The 18,568-nt window shown below is 48.4% G+C and overlaps 1 protein-coding gene across 1 annotated transcript in view; it reads left to right on the forward strand.

The window, feature by feature from the left end:
* The window catches only part of LOC140399089 (fibronectin type III domain containing protein 3C1-like), a 133,157-nt gene that overhangs the window by 43,507 nt on the left and 71,082 nt on the right, over positions 1-18,568 (forward strand). Inside the window, exon 2 of the mRNA XM_072488220.1 lies at positions 18,336-18,522. Coding sequence (XP_072344321.1) covers positions 18,336-18,522 — 187 coding nt within the window. The remainder of the gene's footprint in view (positions 1-18,335; positions 18,523-18,568) is intronic.

Raw genomic sequence — 18,568 nt, forward strand, 5'->3', positions numbered from 1 at the left:
CAGATGGTAAAAACAAAAGAAATAAAGAAACACAGAGGAAGCACATGGCTCTCACAGTCAATGTTGTGAACAATCAGCACGCACCTCACTTCATTTGCCCTTGCTTTACGTGTGTATCACTTCAGTAATACCAGGAGGAGCAATCCTAAACGAATAGGGAGCCATATCTGCATGATGCTGAAGTGTTTATTTTTCTGACCACGGTAATTATTTACAAGAGAATATGAGAGGTAGATGGAAGCAAGTTAATAAAACCTGGCACAGATTGCTTCCTTCTTCGCCTTTGGGGTTCTATTAGATGAGCAGCATTTACATAACATAAGAGATGGCAGCAGTATCTCCGAAGCTCACAGATCAAGAAGTCACCCCCAAAAGAGATTAACTTGGTTACACTCATGTTGAATAAATATACTTATTTACTGCAATGGGTGGAATATACGGCCACAGCTTTCCTGATTGCAGCTCCGAGGTGGAACGTGTGCAATCTTTGAATATGCTGGAGAATTATATGATATAACCAAGGCTGTTCAGAATGCCTCTGACATCTTCTTGTGAACAAATGTTTTTCTCCGGCTTACTGTATTTCCTCGATGCGGGAAGCATTTTATTTTGGGCTGGACTTAATTCGGATAGATTTGTTGAGTTGTAAGCCCTTGGGGAAGACCTTGTGGTCTTTGAAGGACAATTCATTTGCCTGAAACACCAGCCAGCAGCCGTCTGGAATAATGCTCATTCGGAGTATGCCTCTGGTCAATTCCACCTTCTGACTAGTCACAGGGGATCCTTTCAGAGTTGAGGATACTTTGGCCGACTGGGTCATAGAATCATTGAATCATAGAATTTACAGTGCAGAAGGAGGCCATTCGGCCCATTGAGTCTGCACCGGCCCTTGGAACGAGCATCCCATTTAAGCCCACACTTCCAATTTATCCCCGTAACCCAGAAACCTCACTTAACCTTTTGTTTTTGGACACTAAGGGCAATTTATCAATGCCAACCCACCTAACCGACACATCTTTGGACTGTGGGAGTGTGGTATTATCAGGTATTGCAGTACCCGAGAGGCTGAAGACCATTGGTTAAACCTAGGAGTTTACCATTGGCTGTTTTGTATGTAGCTCCGCCCTGACAGGCGGGGTATAAGAACCGGTGCCGTCCCAGCAGTCCTCATTCTGTACCGAAGCTGCTGGGGAACAGTTCTAGTCTATTAAAGCCTTCAGTTATGTTACTACCTCGTTTTAATAGTAATTGATCATGCATCAATTTAATAGACTACAACTTAAGCTGAAAGGATGGATCTCCGAATCAAGCCGGAGTGTCTGCAATTCAGCCCCCATGCGGAGAACTCAGCGGCCATCTTCAAGCACTGGCTGGCATGCTTTAAAGGCTACCTCGAGACGGCCGGAGGCACACACTCGGGGAAGTAGAAACTGCATCTCCTGCACTCAAGGGTAATCCCTGGAATCTACACCCTCATTGAGGAGGCGGAGGACTTTGATGCAGCGATCGAACTGTTAAAAGGACATTGTATCTGCCCTGTAAATCAGGTCTACGCACGTCACCTCGCAACAAGCTGGCAAAGCCCCGGGGAATCATTGGAGGAGTTCTACCGCGCGCTATTGGTGCTGGGCAGAAACTGTGGCTGCCCGCAAGTTTCGGGGAGTGAGCACACGGAACTCCTAATCCGGGATGCCTTCGTAGCAGGTATGAGCTCCTCAGAGATCCGCCAGCGGTTCTTAGAAAAAGACACCCTAGGACTTAGAGAGGCATGGGCCCTGGCAGGGTCCATGGACGTTGCCTCCAGAAATGCGCAATCCTATTAGCCCGACCGCATGGCGGCCCCCTGGGCAGCGTGGCATCCCGCAGCAGCAGCCCCACAGACTTTCCCCATGTCCCCGCAGGCCTGCGCTGTAAGACGGCCCGCTAACTCCGTTGGGCCCTGCTGTTCTGCGGGCAGGCGAAGCACCCCCGCCAGCACTGCCCGGCCTGCACCTCCACACGCAAAGGGTGCAGCAAGAAGGACCATTTTGTGGGGGTCTGCCGGGCATGAGCGGTGGCCGCGGTCTCCAGCGGCGACTCCAGACCGCCGTAGCAATCTTCTCTTCGGGCCCCAGGCAGCCAGCATTCACCGCCACCCCCCTATCCTAGGGCCACGTGCGGCCCATGGGCGCGGCCATCTTGTTCCTCGAACACCACGCTGGACGGATGGGCGCTGCCATTTTGTCCATCCCCGACCACCATGTGCGACCCATGGGAGACGCCATCTTGGATGGGGCCCCAGGACCCTAGCATGGCCGACCTCACGCTGCCCGATCAAAACCCGCAACTCCTTCATCTGGCCTCAGTGACTCTGGACCAAAATCGACCTCGGACACTCTCAACAGCAACGACGACGGTCTTCATCAACGGCCACGAGACGTCCTGCCTGATCGACTCTGGGAGCACGGAGAATTTTATACACCCCGACACGGTAAGGCGCTGTTCATTTGTTACCCATCCTGTAAACCAAAGAATCTCCCTGGCCTCCGGTTCACACTCAGTGGAGATAAAGGGGTTCTGCCTCGCAAACCTCACGGTGCAAGGCAGGAAATTCAACAATTTCCGCCTTTATGTCCTGCCGCACCTCTGCGCGGCTACACTCCAAGATACGGATTTCCAATGTAACTTGCAAAGCCTGACCTTCAAATTCGGCGGCCCTATACCCACCCTTACTGTCTGCGGCCTCGCGACCCTTAAGGTCGACCCGCCTTCCCAGTTTGCGAACCTCGCCCCGGATTGCAAACCCGTCGCCACCAGGAGCAGACGGTACAGTGCCCAGGACCGGACCTTCATTAGGTTAGAGGTCCAAAAGCTACTGAGGAAAGGGGTTATTGAAGCTGGAGAGCCCAAGTAGTGGTGGTAAAGACCGGGGAGAAACATAGGATGGTCATTGACTACAGTTAGACCATCAACAGGTTTACGCAGCTGGACGCGTACCCTCTCCCCCGCATGCGTACCCTCTCCCCCGCATATCCGACCTGGTAAACTGGGTCGCACAATATAAGGTCTTCTCCATGGTGGATCTCAAGTCCGCCTACCATCAACTACCCCTCCGTACTAGTGACCGCAAATACACTGCCTTCGAAGCAGATGGGCGGCTCTATCATTTTTTAAGGGTTCCCTTTGGTGTCACTAACGGGGTCTCGATCTTCCAACATGAGATGGACCGAATGGTTGACCGGTACGGCTTGCGCGCAACGTTTCCATATCTTGATAACGTCACTTTCTGCGGCCATGACCAGCAGGACCACGACACTAACCTCCGAAAATTTCTCCAGACTGCTAAAATCCTTAACTTAACGTATAATAAGGATAAATGTGTATTTAGCGCCGACCGTCTAGCCATTCTCGGCTACGTAGTGCGAAATGGAGTTATAGGCCCCGACCCTGAACGCATGCGCTCCCTCATGGAGTTCCCCCTCCCTCACTGCCCCAAAGCCCTGAAGCGCTGCCTCGGGTTTTTCAGTTATTACGCCCAGTGGGTCCCTAACTAGGCAGACAAAGCCCGTCCCCTAATCCAGTCCACAAACTTCCCCCTGTCGACGGAGGCCCGCCAGGCCTTCAGCCGCATCAAAGCAGACATTGCAAAGGCCACGATGTGCGCCATCGACGAGTTCCTCCCCTTCCAGGTCGAGAGCGACGTGTCCGACGTAGCTCTGGCCGCCACCCTCAACCAAGTGGGCAGACCCGTGGCCTTTTTCTCCCGAACCCTCCACGCCTCAGAAATCCGCCACTCCTCAGTCGAAAAGGAGGCCCAAGCCATAGTGGAAGCTGTGCAACATTGGAGGCATTACCTGGCCGGCAGGAGATTTACTCTCCTCACTGACCAACGGTCGGTGGCGTTCATGTTTGATAATGCACAGCGGGGCAAGATAAAAAAACGACAAGATCTTGCGGTGGAGGATAGAACTCTCCACCTACAACTACGAGATCTTGTATCGTCCCGGGAAGCTAAACGAGCCTTCTGATGCCCTGTCCCGCGGCACATGTGCCACCGCACAAGTGGACCGCCTCCGAGCCCTCCACGAGGACCTCTGCTTTTTCCACTTTATTAAGACCCGCAACCTGCCCTACTCCATTGAGGAGCTCAGGACAGCCACCAGGGACTGACAAATCTGCGCGGAGTGCAAACCGCACTTGTACCGGCCAGAGAGGGCGCACCTGATAAATACTTCCCGTCCCTTTGACGCCTCAGCATGGACTTCAAAGGCCCCCTCCCCTCCACCGACTACAACACGCACTTCCTGAACGTTATTGACGAGTACTCCCGGTTCCCATTCGCCATCCCCTGCCCAGACATGACCGCAACCACCATCATCAAGGCCCTCCAGGGTATCTTTACACTGTTGGGTTTCCCCGCTTACATACACAGTGATAGGGGGTCCTCCTTTATGAGCGACAAACTGCGTCAATTCCTGCTCAACAGGGGCATCGCCTCAAGCAGGACGACCAGTTACAACCTCCGGGGAAATGGGCAGGTAGAAAGGGAGAATGGAACGGTCTGGAAGACCGTCCTACTGGCCCTACGGTCCAGGGCCCTCCCAGTCTCCCGCTGGCAAGAAGTCCTCCCGGAGGCCCTCCACACCATCCGGTCACTGCTATGTACAACTACCAACCAGACACCTCACGAACGTCTCCTTGTTTTCCCCAGGAAGTCCTCCTCCGGGATCTCGCTCCCGACTTGGCTAGCAACACCCGGACCCATCCTGCTCCGATAACATGTGCGGGCGCACAAGTCGGACCCATTGGTCGAGAGTGTCCAACTGCTGCACGCTAACCCCCAGTACGCCTACGTGGCATTCCCTGACTGCCGGCAAGATACGGTCTCCCTGCGGGACCTGGAGCCCGCCGGAATCCCACGCGCACCCGAACCACCACCCCCACCCCCCCCTCCCTCCACAGCACCTCACAGGAGGGTCAGTCCTCCCGCCGCCCCTGCCTAGGCCCTCCCACCACCAACACCCCCTACAGGCGCCCCCCTCTCTTCTCAAACATTTGCCCTACCAGCGCCATCTAGGGGTGACAATGCTGCCATGGAGGCCAAAGCCACGCTCCCGGAGTCGCAGACGCCGAGACCCCCACCGGAATCATCACCGAGGCTCAGACAATCCAGGAGGACGACCAGGCCACCCGACCGACTGATTGCTTCAGTATAACCGATCTGTAACTATAAATAAACACTGAATGTATATATTTTCCACGATTGTAAATATTCTCTACACCCTGTAAGGAGGTATCACGGTACCTCCATATCTGATCATACCATGTTAAATGCAATTGTAACCACTGCCCACCCCCCCCCCCCCGCCGGACTCTTTTTTTAACAGGGGGTGAATGTGGTATTGTCAGGTATTGCAGTACCCGAGAGGCTGAAGACCATTGGTTAAACCTAGGAGTTTACCATTGGCTGTTTTGCATGTAGCTCCACCCTGACAGGCGGGGTATAAGAAACGGTGCCGTCCCAGCAGCCCTCATTCTGTACCGAAGCTGCTGGGCAACAGTTCTAGTCTATTAAAGCCTTCAGTTATGTTACTACCTCGTTTTAATAGTAATTGATCGTGCATCAGGGAGGAAACCGGAGCACCCGGAGGAAACCCACGCAGACACGGGGAGAATGTGCAGAGTCCGTACAGACAGTGACCCAAGCCAGGAATCAAACCCGGGACTCTGGAGCTGTGAAGCAACTGTGCTAACCACTGTACTACCGTGCTTGCCTCCAGTCAAGTTGGTTCAGTGTTCATGCCTTCAACTCAGAAGATTGTGAGTTGAAGACCAACTCTTGAGTTTTGAGCATGTAATCCAGGCTGATAATCCAGTGCACTACTGAGTGATGCTGCAATGTCGGAGATGCCCTCCTTCAAATTAGACATTCAACTGAGCCCACGTTTGCTCTCTCAAATGGACATAAAAAATAACACTATTTCAAAGATAATCTGTGGGATTCGCCGTCGGCAGGATCCTCCACTTTTCCGGCAGCGCAGCCACGCCCACGGGTATCCCGACGGCGTGGGGTGGCCACAATGGGAAACCCCATTTGCTGGCTGTGGGAATGGAGAATCCCACTGCCGACTGGGACACGCCACTGTGGAAAATGGGGCTGGCGGGACGGAGAATCCCACCCAATATTTTGGCCTCCTGGCCAATACTTTTCCCTTAACTAACAGATCGTCTGGTCTCTATCACATTGCTATTTCTGGGATCATGCTCTGCACAGATTATCTGCTGCGCTTCCCACAACAATGGTGAGTCTTTTAAAGTACTTCATTGGCTTTAAAAGACTGGAATAGCCTGAGGAAATGAGAGACTCGATACAAATGCAAGTTTTTTGTTCACTACTCTTCGTCTGTCAGACCCCTCAGCCTAGACTGTATGCAGGGCTGCTGTAAATAAAAAACACTAGTGACTTATTCATCAAATTATATTTGAATCAAAATGGTGGCCTAACAGCAATACTGTACTAATACATTTTATATTCTGAGCTTTTTGAAGATATGCCTGTCAGTTGTAGTATTTGACCTTGCTGCTTTTCTAAAACAAATTATCACGTTTACTCGTAAGCGCACTTTCATATCTTGATCACACAGCGCCTATGAGGAGAGTCCATTGAGTTGGTTCTGCATGAACTGTTCCAGTTTAAAGCGTGAGGCAGAATTATTAGTCTTAATTGCTGTGTTTTGATTGGACTAGAGATCCTTCTGGCTAGAGCCAACGTTTTGAACACTCCTGTTATAAACCCATGAGACCCACCAGGATGACCCGATTAATATCCCCATGAGCCTCGTGCAGTACGGGCTCCCCTGCTGAGTGACGGACGCCCATCAGCGGGCTAGTTAACTCAGGACCTTAAAAGCCGGCCCAGGTAGGAGCTGAGCTGCAGAGTAGTCTCAACATGGGACTGAAACTGTTACTTGTAAATACTTTACTTTTGGTACCAAACCATTCGTTGGACTCTACTCCGAGGATTCCCCTGTGACTAAAAAAAAAATCTTGCTGTCTTTTGCCCTCTGAGTGTGTCTGCTTCTCCAGTGTGGTATTTTTCGATAATTGGAAGAGGCCTTGTATCGGGGACCCAGGGAGAGGCTGAACAGAGCTTTCCAATTTATGCTCCCTAAGTGGTGAGACTGGCAGTCAGAACTGCTGTAAATGCTATGCATCTGGCAGTGGGAAGGGAAAGGGGTCCGCTTGATTTTGATTAGCCTTGCAGCCATGGGACTGGGCCTGGGTGGGGGGAAACATTGCAGTACAATGGTACCTGTTATCTTCAAGCACAACCTGGAATATTTAGATCTGGGCAAGTGATAAAACATGTAGGAACATATCCGTTACAGGAGTGTATTCATTCATTGGATATGGAGTGTCATTGACAAGGCCAGCATTTATTTCCCATTCCTAATTATCCCCGGGAAGGTGGTGGTGAGCTGCCTTCTTGAACTGCTGCAGTCCATTCAGTGTAGGTACACCCACAGTGCTGATAGGAAGGGAGTTCCAGGATTTTGAACCAGCGACAGTGAAGGAACATGGAACATAGAACATAGAGTGCAGAATGAGGCCATTCGGCCCATCGAGTCTGCACCGACCCACTTAAGCCCTCACTTCCACCCTATCCCCATAATCCAATAACCCCTCCTAAACCTTGTTTTTTGGTCACTAAGGGCAATTTATCGTGGCCAATCCACCTAACCTGCATGTCTTTGGACTGTGGGAGGAAACCGGAGCACCCGGAGGAAACCCACGCAGACACGGGGAGAACGTGCAGACTCCGCACAGTGACCCAGCAGGGAATCGAACCAGGGACGCTGGCACTGTGAAGCCACAGTGCTAATCACTTGTGCTACCGTGCTGCCCACTGAAAGGTGATATATTTCCAAGTCAGGGCGGTGCATGGCTCAGGGGGATTCTTGCATGTGATGGTGTTCCCATGCATTTGTTGTCTTTGTCCTGTTTAGATGGTAGAAGTCATGGGTTTGGAAGGTTCTGTCAAAGGAGACTCGTTGAGTTGCTGCAGTGCCTCTTGCACAGTACTGCCACTGTACACTGTGCATCAGTGATGGAGGTAGTGAATGTTTACGGTAGTGCATGGGTTGCCAGTCAGGAGGGTCATTTGTTCCGGACAATGTTGAGCGTCTTGAGTGTTATTGGAGATTTGTGGAAACTCTGCAGGGTTTAGTCTATGGTCTTGAGTTTGGCTTCATACATTTTGCCAAAAGTGGTGAGATTCCATCAGTGGGATTCCCCATCGGTTGCATCCTCCAGTCCACCGGCAGAGCACCCAGGCCCACGGGTTTCCCGACGGTGTGAGGTGGCCACAATGGGAAATCCCATTGGCTGGGTGGGAATGGAGAATCCCGCTGCCGGCAGGGGAACGCTGCACCTGTAAACGTGGCTGGTGGACTGGAGAATCCCCCCCCCCCATATGCTTCTGAACCACATGTCTTCAAACTGGATTTATCTGGGAGATTCTGAAGGGAATGTGAGGTGATCAGGTTTGTCTGCCTGAGGCCAAGAATTGATTATGTTTCTGCATTCAATATCTTGTCCCTGAATTTGCCACTAGTTTATCATTTGTTTTGGGTCAGCACGGTGGTGCAGTGGTTAGCACTGCAGCCTACGGCGCTGAGGACCCGGGTTCTATCCCGGCCCCGGGTCACTGTCCGTGTGACGTTTGCACATTCTCCCGTGTCTGCGTGGGTCTCACCCCCACAACCCAAAGATGTGCAGAGTAAGTGAATTGGCCATGCTAAATTTCCCCTTAATTGGGAAAAAAATAATTGGGTCCTCTAAATTAAAGAAAAAAGTTTATCATTTGTTTGCTCAGTACTAATTCTTTTCAATGGTAGTGATCCTGAGTGTTGCTCAAAATCTTGGGCTAGCTGGCATGGCCTTTTACAAGTCGAGGGCAGGAGTTCCTCCAGACTGTGTCAACATTTGTGTTGGGTCTCCCACAAGAAATCCCACTGCTCCAGACACTCCCTTTGTTTGATGAATACTTCAGCACAGTGCAAAACGAACATACTATTGTTTAACTGAAGGGTTTCCCAGCAGTAAGAGTTACATGTGATTTGCAAATGTTCAATATTTACTCAGTAGCAGATCTAATAATGAGATCTCTCTCAGTGCAAATATATTATGGGGTAAATGACTTTCTCTCTGATAGATTGGTCCCACAGCCTGTCATTATGTTGGTACAATCTGGAGTAGCAAATCAATGGTTACGTGACTAGCATTATAAATGGGAGCAGGACTAAATCCTTTTATAATGACAGTAATGACCATTGATGCAAAATGCTCACGCTGAGATTAATGAGGATGAAAAAGTGATTTTTGGTCATAATTTTAAAAAAAAATTCCAATGAAGGTTCAGTTTAGCATGGCCAATCCACTGATCCTGCACATCTTTGGGTGACCCACACAGACAAGGGAAGCATGTGCAAACTCCACGCGGACAGTGACCCGGGGCTGGGATCGAATCTAGGTCCTCAGCGCCATGAGGCAGCCTTGGTTGACGTGTACCGAAAAATTAATAGAGCTACAGGATGACGACCAAAGTTTCTCAGAGAGTGACAGTGATATCCTATTCATAGAGCAACAGAGAAACAGTGATTATAATTAAGCCTTTGAATCCTGTAGCAACCATGTTGAAATTGGTTTCCTCGGCCATTGATTAAAATAATTTTGTTGAATATTGAGTGGATTACGACATCAAAAGCTGCCCCAATAATCTGCTGATTGCTTAGTTAGGTAAGAACCTGAGGAGGTAAAGAGTAGAAGTATGAATTGATTGGGTTAGATGAAGAAAAATGAGAGGAGGCACATTTGGAGAATAATTACCTGCATGGACTTGTTTTGCAGAATGGCCTCATTCTGTGTGACCATCAATGTAATTTACAAATTTTAATATCCTTGAAAACAATCCTCAATTCCTGGATGATCCCGGTCCAGCCTGGTGGGTTGGCAAACCTAGCTGTATCAATGCCATTTCCATTTTACACATTCGCAAACTCGGTTGGGCTCCCTCAATTGTACACTATTTTGCACAGCTGAGCCACAGCATTGTCATGGCACAGAAGGAGACCATTCTTTCAATCATTCCTACACCAACCCTCCAAATGAGCATTTTGACAAAGCGCATTTCTCTTGCTTTGCCCCTATATCCTTGCACGCTGTCTCTATTGAAATAATCATCTAATGCCCCTTTACTTAATGGTGTTTTACAAAGGACAGAGCAGAATTCAAGGTGAACTAGTGTGGTAAAGGTTGTACATGGAGGGTTATTAAATTCAATAGCTAAATTTGAATGATTGCAGTTCTTAAATTTGAAACCCTCCAAACCTTGTTTCTCCCAACACCAGATAAAAGAGACTTTCACTTTCTCTTTCTGGACTTGAATCAAATCCCAATCCAAGAGATGAAAGAGTATGGCACATAGCAACAGGGACAGTCCAAGAGTGACAATACCGAAGGGACATCCTGTGCTCTGTAATTAGACAACTTTACTATAGGGGCTATTTTGATATTAGTTTTGATATTCCACCTCCCCAAAGTAGAATTGTTAAAACGATGTAAAAATCAACTGCTGCTTGTTGGCTAATGCTAGTTCCTTATGTTTTGTTTTTCATCTGATTAAATCTCTCCTCTCTCTACAAAATGCACTTTAACCAAGTTCATCGAAAAACAGTTCTACTTAGAATTGTGCAAAATAGCCCTGGGTACCAGTTGGTGAGGTCCAAATGCCACCTTCTCGCCAGTACCAGCCCATTAACTCGTTGCAGTGAGTGGGAGACAGGAGATGGAAGGCCTGGATTTTGAGGGAAGCATATAGAGACTATTTTTGTATCTTATTGTGGAGTAATTTTAACTTCGATAGATTAGAAAATGGAGTGTAAAGGTGCTAATTCGCTATCACTTGATGATTAAAGTTAAAATGACCCCGATGCTTCATCCAATACTGTGACTGAGGGAGGGCGAAGGATGAGGAGTATACTTTAATATTGAATATATCCTCCATTCTCCCATGTGCTCATGTAACTTCTTAACAACAGAAACCTTCATTTGCTCTGACAATTGAAACTCTCTATTCATATGCAATCCATAAATCTGTCCAGAGAACCTCATAGAACATACAGTGCAGAAGGGGGCCATTCGGCCCATCAGGTCTGCACCGACGCACTTAAGTCCTCACTTCCACTATACCCGTAACCCAATAACCCCTCCTAACCTTTTTGAACACTAACGGCAATTTGTCATGGCCAATCCACCTAACCTGCACATCTTTGGAATGTGGGAGGAAGCCGGAGCACCCGGAGGAAACCCACGCAGACACGGGGAAAACGTGTAGACGCCGCACAGACAGTGACCCAGCGGGGAATCGAACCTGGGGCACTGGTGCTGTGAAGCCACAGTGCTATCCGCTTGTGCTACCGTGCTGCCCAGTTAACTCTTTAGCGTTCCAATCCCAGTTGTCGGGAAGATCCCAGAATGGAATCCTGGCTGAAAAGACCGTCACTGTTACTTTTTGAAATCAAACATGGAGGAACAGAGTCACAGGGCTGCTAATTCGTTTTAACAACAAGAAACGAAAAACATTTATTAATCATTAATAAATGGATTATAATACCATACTCCTTTACTCCCCCTTAGGTTAACTATTACACACACGCTTTTAAGATTAACACGGATGACGCAGCACATTTGAAATTGTAATGGTCTCATTAGCGCACCAAGTCCATTTTTAAAAGACACAGATTGGCTGTGGTCAAGGCCACACTCCACTCTGAACCCAATTTAGTGGCTGTGGATTTCTCCTCAGAATTCCCCCAGATGACTGTCACACGAGAGTCTCCAAATTCCACTCCCCAAAACACATTTTAAAACCATCTCTTTCAATAGGACTTTCCATTAGCAGGTGGTATTCAAAACCACTCCACATTTTCCAAAGGACTCTTTTGAACAGAGCTTCCACTCCACTTTTACCAGTGAATCCACTCCAGGTTTTACAACAACCCCGTTTAAGATTTCTTTGGCTCGGCTGACGTCCGCTGTGAAACCGAACTCTAATATCCAGCCAATACTGTTGTCCCAATTACTTTCAAATTTGTTTTGCAGACTGTAGTAAGGCATTCTAAAGTTTAGGATTACTTTAGGAAACTTTAGGATTACTTTTGAAACCTTTGGATTGGATTGGATTTGTTTATTGTCACGTGTACCAAGGTACAGTGAAAAGTATTTTTCTGCGAGCAGCTCAACAGATCATTAAGTACATGAAAAGAAAAGGAAATAGAAGAAAATACATAATAGGGCAACACAAGGTACACAATGTAACTACATAACACCGGCATCGGGTGAAGCATACAGGGGTGTAGTGTTAATCAGGTCAGTCCATAAGAGGGTCATTTTGGAGTCTGGTAACAGCAGGGAAGAAGCTGTTTTTGTGTCTGTTTGTGCATGTTCTCAGACTTTTGTATCTCCTGCCCGATGGAAGAAGTTGGAAGAGTGAGTAAGCCTGGTGGGAGGGGCCTTTGATTATGCTGCCTGCTTTCCCAATGCAGCGGGAGGTGTAGATGGAATCAATGGATGGGAGGCAGGAAACGTAACTTCTCACCAGCCGATCCCTTCTCAACTTTGTCAGTGCTGCCCATGAACAACATCCTGTTCTGTTTCCAGGTTCTAGAACCAACTGTCCTTTAGTTCCTCTGGAGCTTGATTTCTTACATTTCAATGCTTTGAGTAGAGCTATGAGAGCTGCCCTCTCGCTCTCTCCTTGTCTCCAACTGCTGTTAGCAGAGCTGTGGGAGATATTCCCTCTCTGGTGATCTATCTGTACTAGCTGCCCTGACTTCCAGTTAAAACTAAAGAACAAAGCCCTCTTACAAGGGCCTCTAGTTGCCAAGCAACTATATTTACACTTCACGCTGCAGCTCCTACTGTCACAGTTGGAACTTAACCGCCCCTCCATATAAACATCCTTGTCCCTCCATATAAACATCCTTGTCCAGCATGAACCTAGCAATAGGGCCCTTCCAGGCACAGAAACATAAAATTAAACCCACCTAAAACTATACCTAATGATTACCAATCAATATAAATCCCTTATAGCTACCTTTGTTTTCCTAGCACCTTCAGTTTCCAATTGAACCAATCATTGTTCGCAGAACTGATTCCATATCAATGTCATGTGCTAACCTGTTTCACCCATAATGGTGCTTATTCTGAATTCTTATGTCTAAAGGTCAAGCAAAGCCTAGTTCATATTTGAGGCAATGTCATATTTTTGAAGTGTGGTCACTGTTGCAGGAAATGCAGCAGCCAATCTGCATGTGTCAAGGCCTTTTAAATAGTAATAAAAGCAAATTACTCAGCTGCTAGAATCTGAAACCAAAAAGAAAATGCTGGAAAATCTCAGCAGGTCTGGCAGCATCTGTAAGGAGAGAAAGCAGCTTTGACAAAGGCTCATCTGGGGCGAAATTCTCCCCCAACGGCACCAATCAGACGGGCATCGCGCCATACTAAAGGTGTGGAATGCTCCGCACCTTTGGGGGCCGAGCCCCAACATTGAGGGGCTAGGCCGGCGCCGGAGGGATTTCCGCCCCGCCAGCTGGTGGAAATGGGGTTTGTTGCCCCGCCAGCTGGCGCGGAAATGCGGCGCATGCGCGGGAGCGTCAGCGGCTGCCGACAGTTTCCCGCGCAGCGCAGTGGGGAGAGTCTCTTCCGCCTCCGCCATGGTGGAGACCGTGGCGGAGGCAGAAGGGAAAGAGTGCCCCATTATGCACAGGCCCGCCCGCGGATCGGTGGGCCCCGATCGCGGGCCAGGCCACAGTGGGGGCACCCCCCCCGGGGTCAGATCGCCCCGCGCCCCCCCCCCAGGACCCCGGAGCCCGCCCACGCCGGCTTGTCCCGCCGGTAAATACCAGCTTTGATTTACGCCGGCGGGACAGGCAATTTCTGGGAGGGACTTCGGCACATCCGGGCCGGAGAATTGAGCGGGGTAGTCCCGCCAACCGGCGCGGCCCGATTCCCGCCCCCGCCCAATCGGAGACTTCGGCAGGGGCGGGGGCGGGATTCACGGCGGCCAACGGCCATTCTCCGACCCGGCGGACGCCCCAGGACTCGAAACGTTAGCTCTTTTCTCTCCGTATAGATGACTTCCTCATTTTAGGAAGGATGTGGAAGCTTTGAAAAAGGTGCAAAGGAGATTTACCAGAATGTTGCCTGGAATGGAGAGTAGGTCTTACGAGGGTGCTAGACCTGTTCTCATTAGAACGGAGAAGGATGAGGGGAGACTTGATAGAGGTTTATAAGATCATCAGGGGAATAGATTGAGTAGACAGTCAGAGACCTTTTCTCCGGGTAGAACAAACCATTACAAGGGGACATAAATTTAAGGTGAATGGTGGAAGATATAGGGGGGATGTCAGAGGTAGGTTCTTTACCCAGAGAGTAGTGGGGGTATGGAATGCACTGTCTGTGGAAGTAGTTGAGTCAGAAACATTAGAGACCTTCAAGCGGCTATTGGATAGGTACATGGATTACGGTAGAATGATGGGGTGTAGGTTAATTTGTTCTTAATCTCGGACAAAAGTTCGGCACAACATCATGGGCCGAAGGGCCTGTTCTGTGCTGTATTTTCTATGTTCTATATGCTGCCAGACCTGCTGAGATTTTCCAGCATTTCCTTTCTGGGCTCTTAAATAGTTACCTCACCAAGACTAGACAATCTGTTTCAGTGGATAAATATTGGCCATGACCCTAAGGAGATCTCTCCTGCTCATCTTTGAAATAATGCCATCGCAATTTTTAAACCTCCGTTCAATGTTTCACCCAAAGGTCTCACCTCCAGCAATTCAAAAGTCCCTCAGATTTGGACAAGAATGTCGGCCTGGGTGTCCTTGAAGTTGGTTTTCTGATTCCAAAATGGGTGTGCTACCACTGAATCATGGCCAACACCTCTTCCCTCAGAAACATCTTGCTTATCTGATTCTATTGAGCTCAGACAAAGGTGAAGTAACCAATGCTTCTGGACTTTCAAGGCTGGCATCTATTAGGACTGGAAAGAATCATAGAATTTAGAGTGCAGAAGGATGCCATTCGGCCCTTGGAAAGAGCACCCTAATTAAGCCCAGACCTCCACCCTATCCCCGTAACCCAGTAACCCCACTAAGGGCAATTTGGCATGGCCAACCACCTAACCTGCACATCTTTGGACTCTGTGAGGAAACCGGAGCACCCGGAGGAAACCCACGCAGACACGGGACGAATATACAGATTCCGCACAGACAGTGTCCCAAGTCGGGCATCGGACCCGGACCCTGGAGCTGTGAAGCAATAGTGCTAACCACTGTGCTACAAACCGCCTTTACGTGAGGAATAGAAGGTCAAAAGAATAGGCAAGCCAAAGAATCACAGCCCACTTCAAATCCTGGTAAATGTATCCAAAATATGTGCAGTCAAATCTCCTACGACAGAACATACCAGATCTGTAGAAAATCAGTGTTGCTCCATCAACCTACAATCATTTTTCAACAACTGCTAAATCCAAAAAAATAGGAGAAATGGCACTTTATTGTACTTTATTATCCTCCCCTCCCCATCATGGCTAATGAGCAGCTCATTGTCCCACTAAACTGATATTAATAATTATTTTTGTTTGCCAAACTTGAGAACATCGGGTTTCGTTTACACAGAACAACAAACAATTGCAGAATCTGATCCTCCCAAAAACAATAAAAATCCTGACAAATTGTGCAATATAAAACAGAAGTGAATTTATTCTGTTGCCTGGAAGCAATGGCCTTGGTTATAAGCCTGTATTAAAGATTATATACGTCCGTTGTATTTTGTTTTTTTCTTGAAATGTCATCTGTTGGTACACTTTTCTGAATTTAGTAAGGTGGCCTGTATTATTCTGACTCTGTGAAATGGCCCAACAGCATCCATTTATATCGCATCTGAAAAATGTCACTTAACAGAACTCTGATCAAACAAAGTTGAGACCAAGGCAAAGCAGGAAATGTTGGGATAAGTGAGCAAAAGCTTAATTGAAGAGAAAGATTTTATGGGGCATCTTAAAGCAGGAGAGAGAGGAAAGGTTATAAGGTATAGGGAGGGGCCTGCAGAGCTAATGGCCAGGAGGGTCGAAGGCACTAGTGGTCAGAATTGGAGGCTTCTAACTTAACATTCCTTCATGGGACGTGGGGGTTGCTAACAAGGCATTTGTTACTCGTCCTTAATTGTCCCTGAACTGAAGTGAAGGGCTTGATAAGATTACAGAGATAGGGGGCAATATTACTCCCCCCTCCCCCCAGCCCCCCCATGGCAGCGGAGGCCTGATGCTATTGTATGGCAGCGGGATCTTCAGGTCCCACTGCTGTCAATGGGGTTTCTGCTGTTGTCACCTTCCGTCACCGGGGAACCTGTGGTGGGAGGAGGTGGGGGAGGGGGGTTTACCGTCGGCAGGACTGGAAGTTCCTGACGCCGGGACATCCATTTGATGGGGCGGGGGGGGGGGGGGGGGGGGTGGGGTGGCAAGAAGGGATTTGAACATGCATATGATGTTAGGGTGATTGAAGCAAGAGATGTTTCCAGGTAGTTCAGGTCCTTCAAGCAGGACACCTCCAATAAACCATCTGTCAATGTTTTACACACTTGAGTTGGATAAAATCTCCTTTGGTCAACATTATATTTTTATATTGCTATGTATATGCATATACACTCTTTATTTCCTAGTGAATGGTATGATTATGATTTTCTTGTAAAAGGGGCAATGTTTTTTAAAAGCAGGGAGATAAACCTCTATCTCCTTCAAAAAGTAGAGTGGCTACAAGAGCGGGTCAGAGGCTAGGAATCCTGCAGCGAGCAACTCACCTTCTGACTCCCCAAAGCCTGCCCACAATTTACAAATCGGCAGTGTGATGGAATACTCCCCAGTTGCCAGGATGAGTGCTGTTTGAGCAATACCCAAGAAGCTCAGCACTATCCAGAATAAAGAAGCCTGCTTAATTGGCACCTCATCGACACCTATTCACTCCCTCCACCATGATAAACAGTGGCAGCCATGCATATCATCTACAAGGTACATTGCGAAAACTCAGCAAGGTTCCTTAGGCAGTGCCTTCCAAATCCACAACCACTATCATCTAGAAGGCCAAGGCAGCAGATACCTGGAAACCCCACTGCCTGGAAGTTCCCCTCCAAGTCATCATCATCCTGACTTGGAAATATATCGCCGTTCTTTAACTGTTGCTGGGTCAAAATCCTGGAATTATCAAAAGGTGAACAATGCAGAGGAGATCTTACATCGGATCAGCTGCATGCCTTCTACAAAAGACAGGTGTTTGACAACAAAGACATTTATAAGTCAACCAAAGTCTTAAAGCTCAGAGCAAGGGTTGTCACGTAGACGTCATCCTCCAATCAAGGCACTGCCATTTTGGCCATCAATAGCAGGCAGTTAGGAAGGCAAATTGCATGTTGGTTTTATTCAAAGGGGATTGAGGGACAAGAAGAAAGAAGTCTTGCTACAATTATAGAGGCAGGGCAGCATGGTGGCAGGGCGGTTAGTGCTGCTGCCTCACGGCGCCGAGGTCCCAGGCTCGATCCTGGCTCTGGGTCACTGTCAGCGTGGAGTTTGCACATTCTCCCTGTGTTTGCATGGGTTTCGCCCCCACCACCCAAAAGATGTGCAGGGTAAGTGAATTGACCACCCTAAATTGCCCCTTAATTGGAAAAAATGAATTTGGTACTCTAAATTTAGAGGGCTTTGATGAGACCATATCTGTGCAGTCTTGGCTTTGGTATTTAATAAAGGATATACTCGCAGTGGAGACAGTATAAGGTTCACCAGATTGGTTCCTGGGATTAGAAGATCGACCTATGATGCGAGGATGAGTAAATTGAGTCTATATTCTCTGGAAGAATGAGAAATGATCTCATTGATACATGCAAGATTCTGCAGGGGTTTGACGGGGTAGAAACTAAAAGGTTGTTTCACAAGGCTGGGGAATCCAGGACCTGTGGGCACTGGCTCAGGATAAGGTGCAAATCCTTTGGGACTGAGATGAGGAGAAATGTTGTTACCCGAATCTTTGGAATTCCCTACCCCAGCGGGTTTTGGATGATCCATCACATTTGGTCTCTGAGGGAATCGCGGAAACTGGGGAGCGGGCAGGAAAGTGAGTTGAAGCCAAAGATCAGCCGTGATCATGTTGAATAATGGAGCAGGCTCGATGGGCCGTATGGCCTACTCCCGCTCTTATTTCTTACATTTCTTATGCATTAATTATTTGCTGTGTTCTAATTTGCAGCCTCTGCAGTAATGTGGCATACATACTGGGCACAATTGCGGAAAACGTGGTTGGCGCTCAGCGGCTGGTGACAGTGGCACAGACCCAACTGTTGGAATCTGACAGTCTCCTTGGCAACCTGAATTCCATGTTGAAGTGGACAGATACTGTAGCAGTGATGAATGCCGCCGGGACACTCTGCACAATGGTAAGATTATTCGTCGTTGTTGGGCGTTGAACAGGGGGCCCAAAGA

Source organism: Scyliorhinus torazame, chromosome 22 (assembly GCF_047496885.1).
Source record: "Scyliorhinus torazame isolate Kashiwa2021f chromosome 22, sScyTor2.1, whole genome shotgun sequence".
Classification (NCBI taxonomy): domain Eukaryota; kingdom Metazoa; phylum Chordata; class Chondrichthyes; order Carcharhiniformes; family Scyliorhinidae; genus Scyliorhinus; species Scyliorhinus torazame.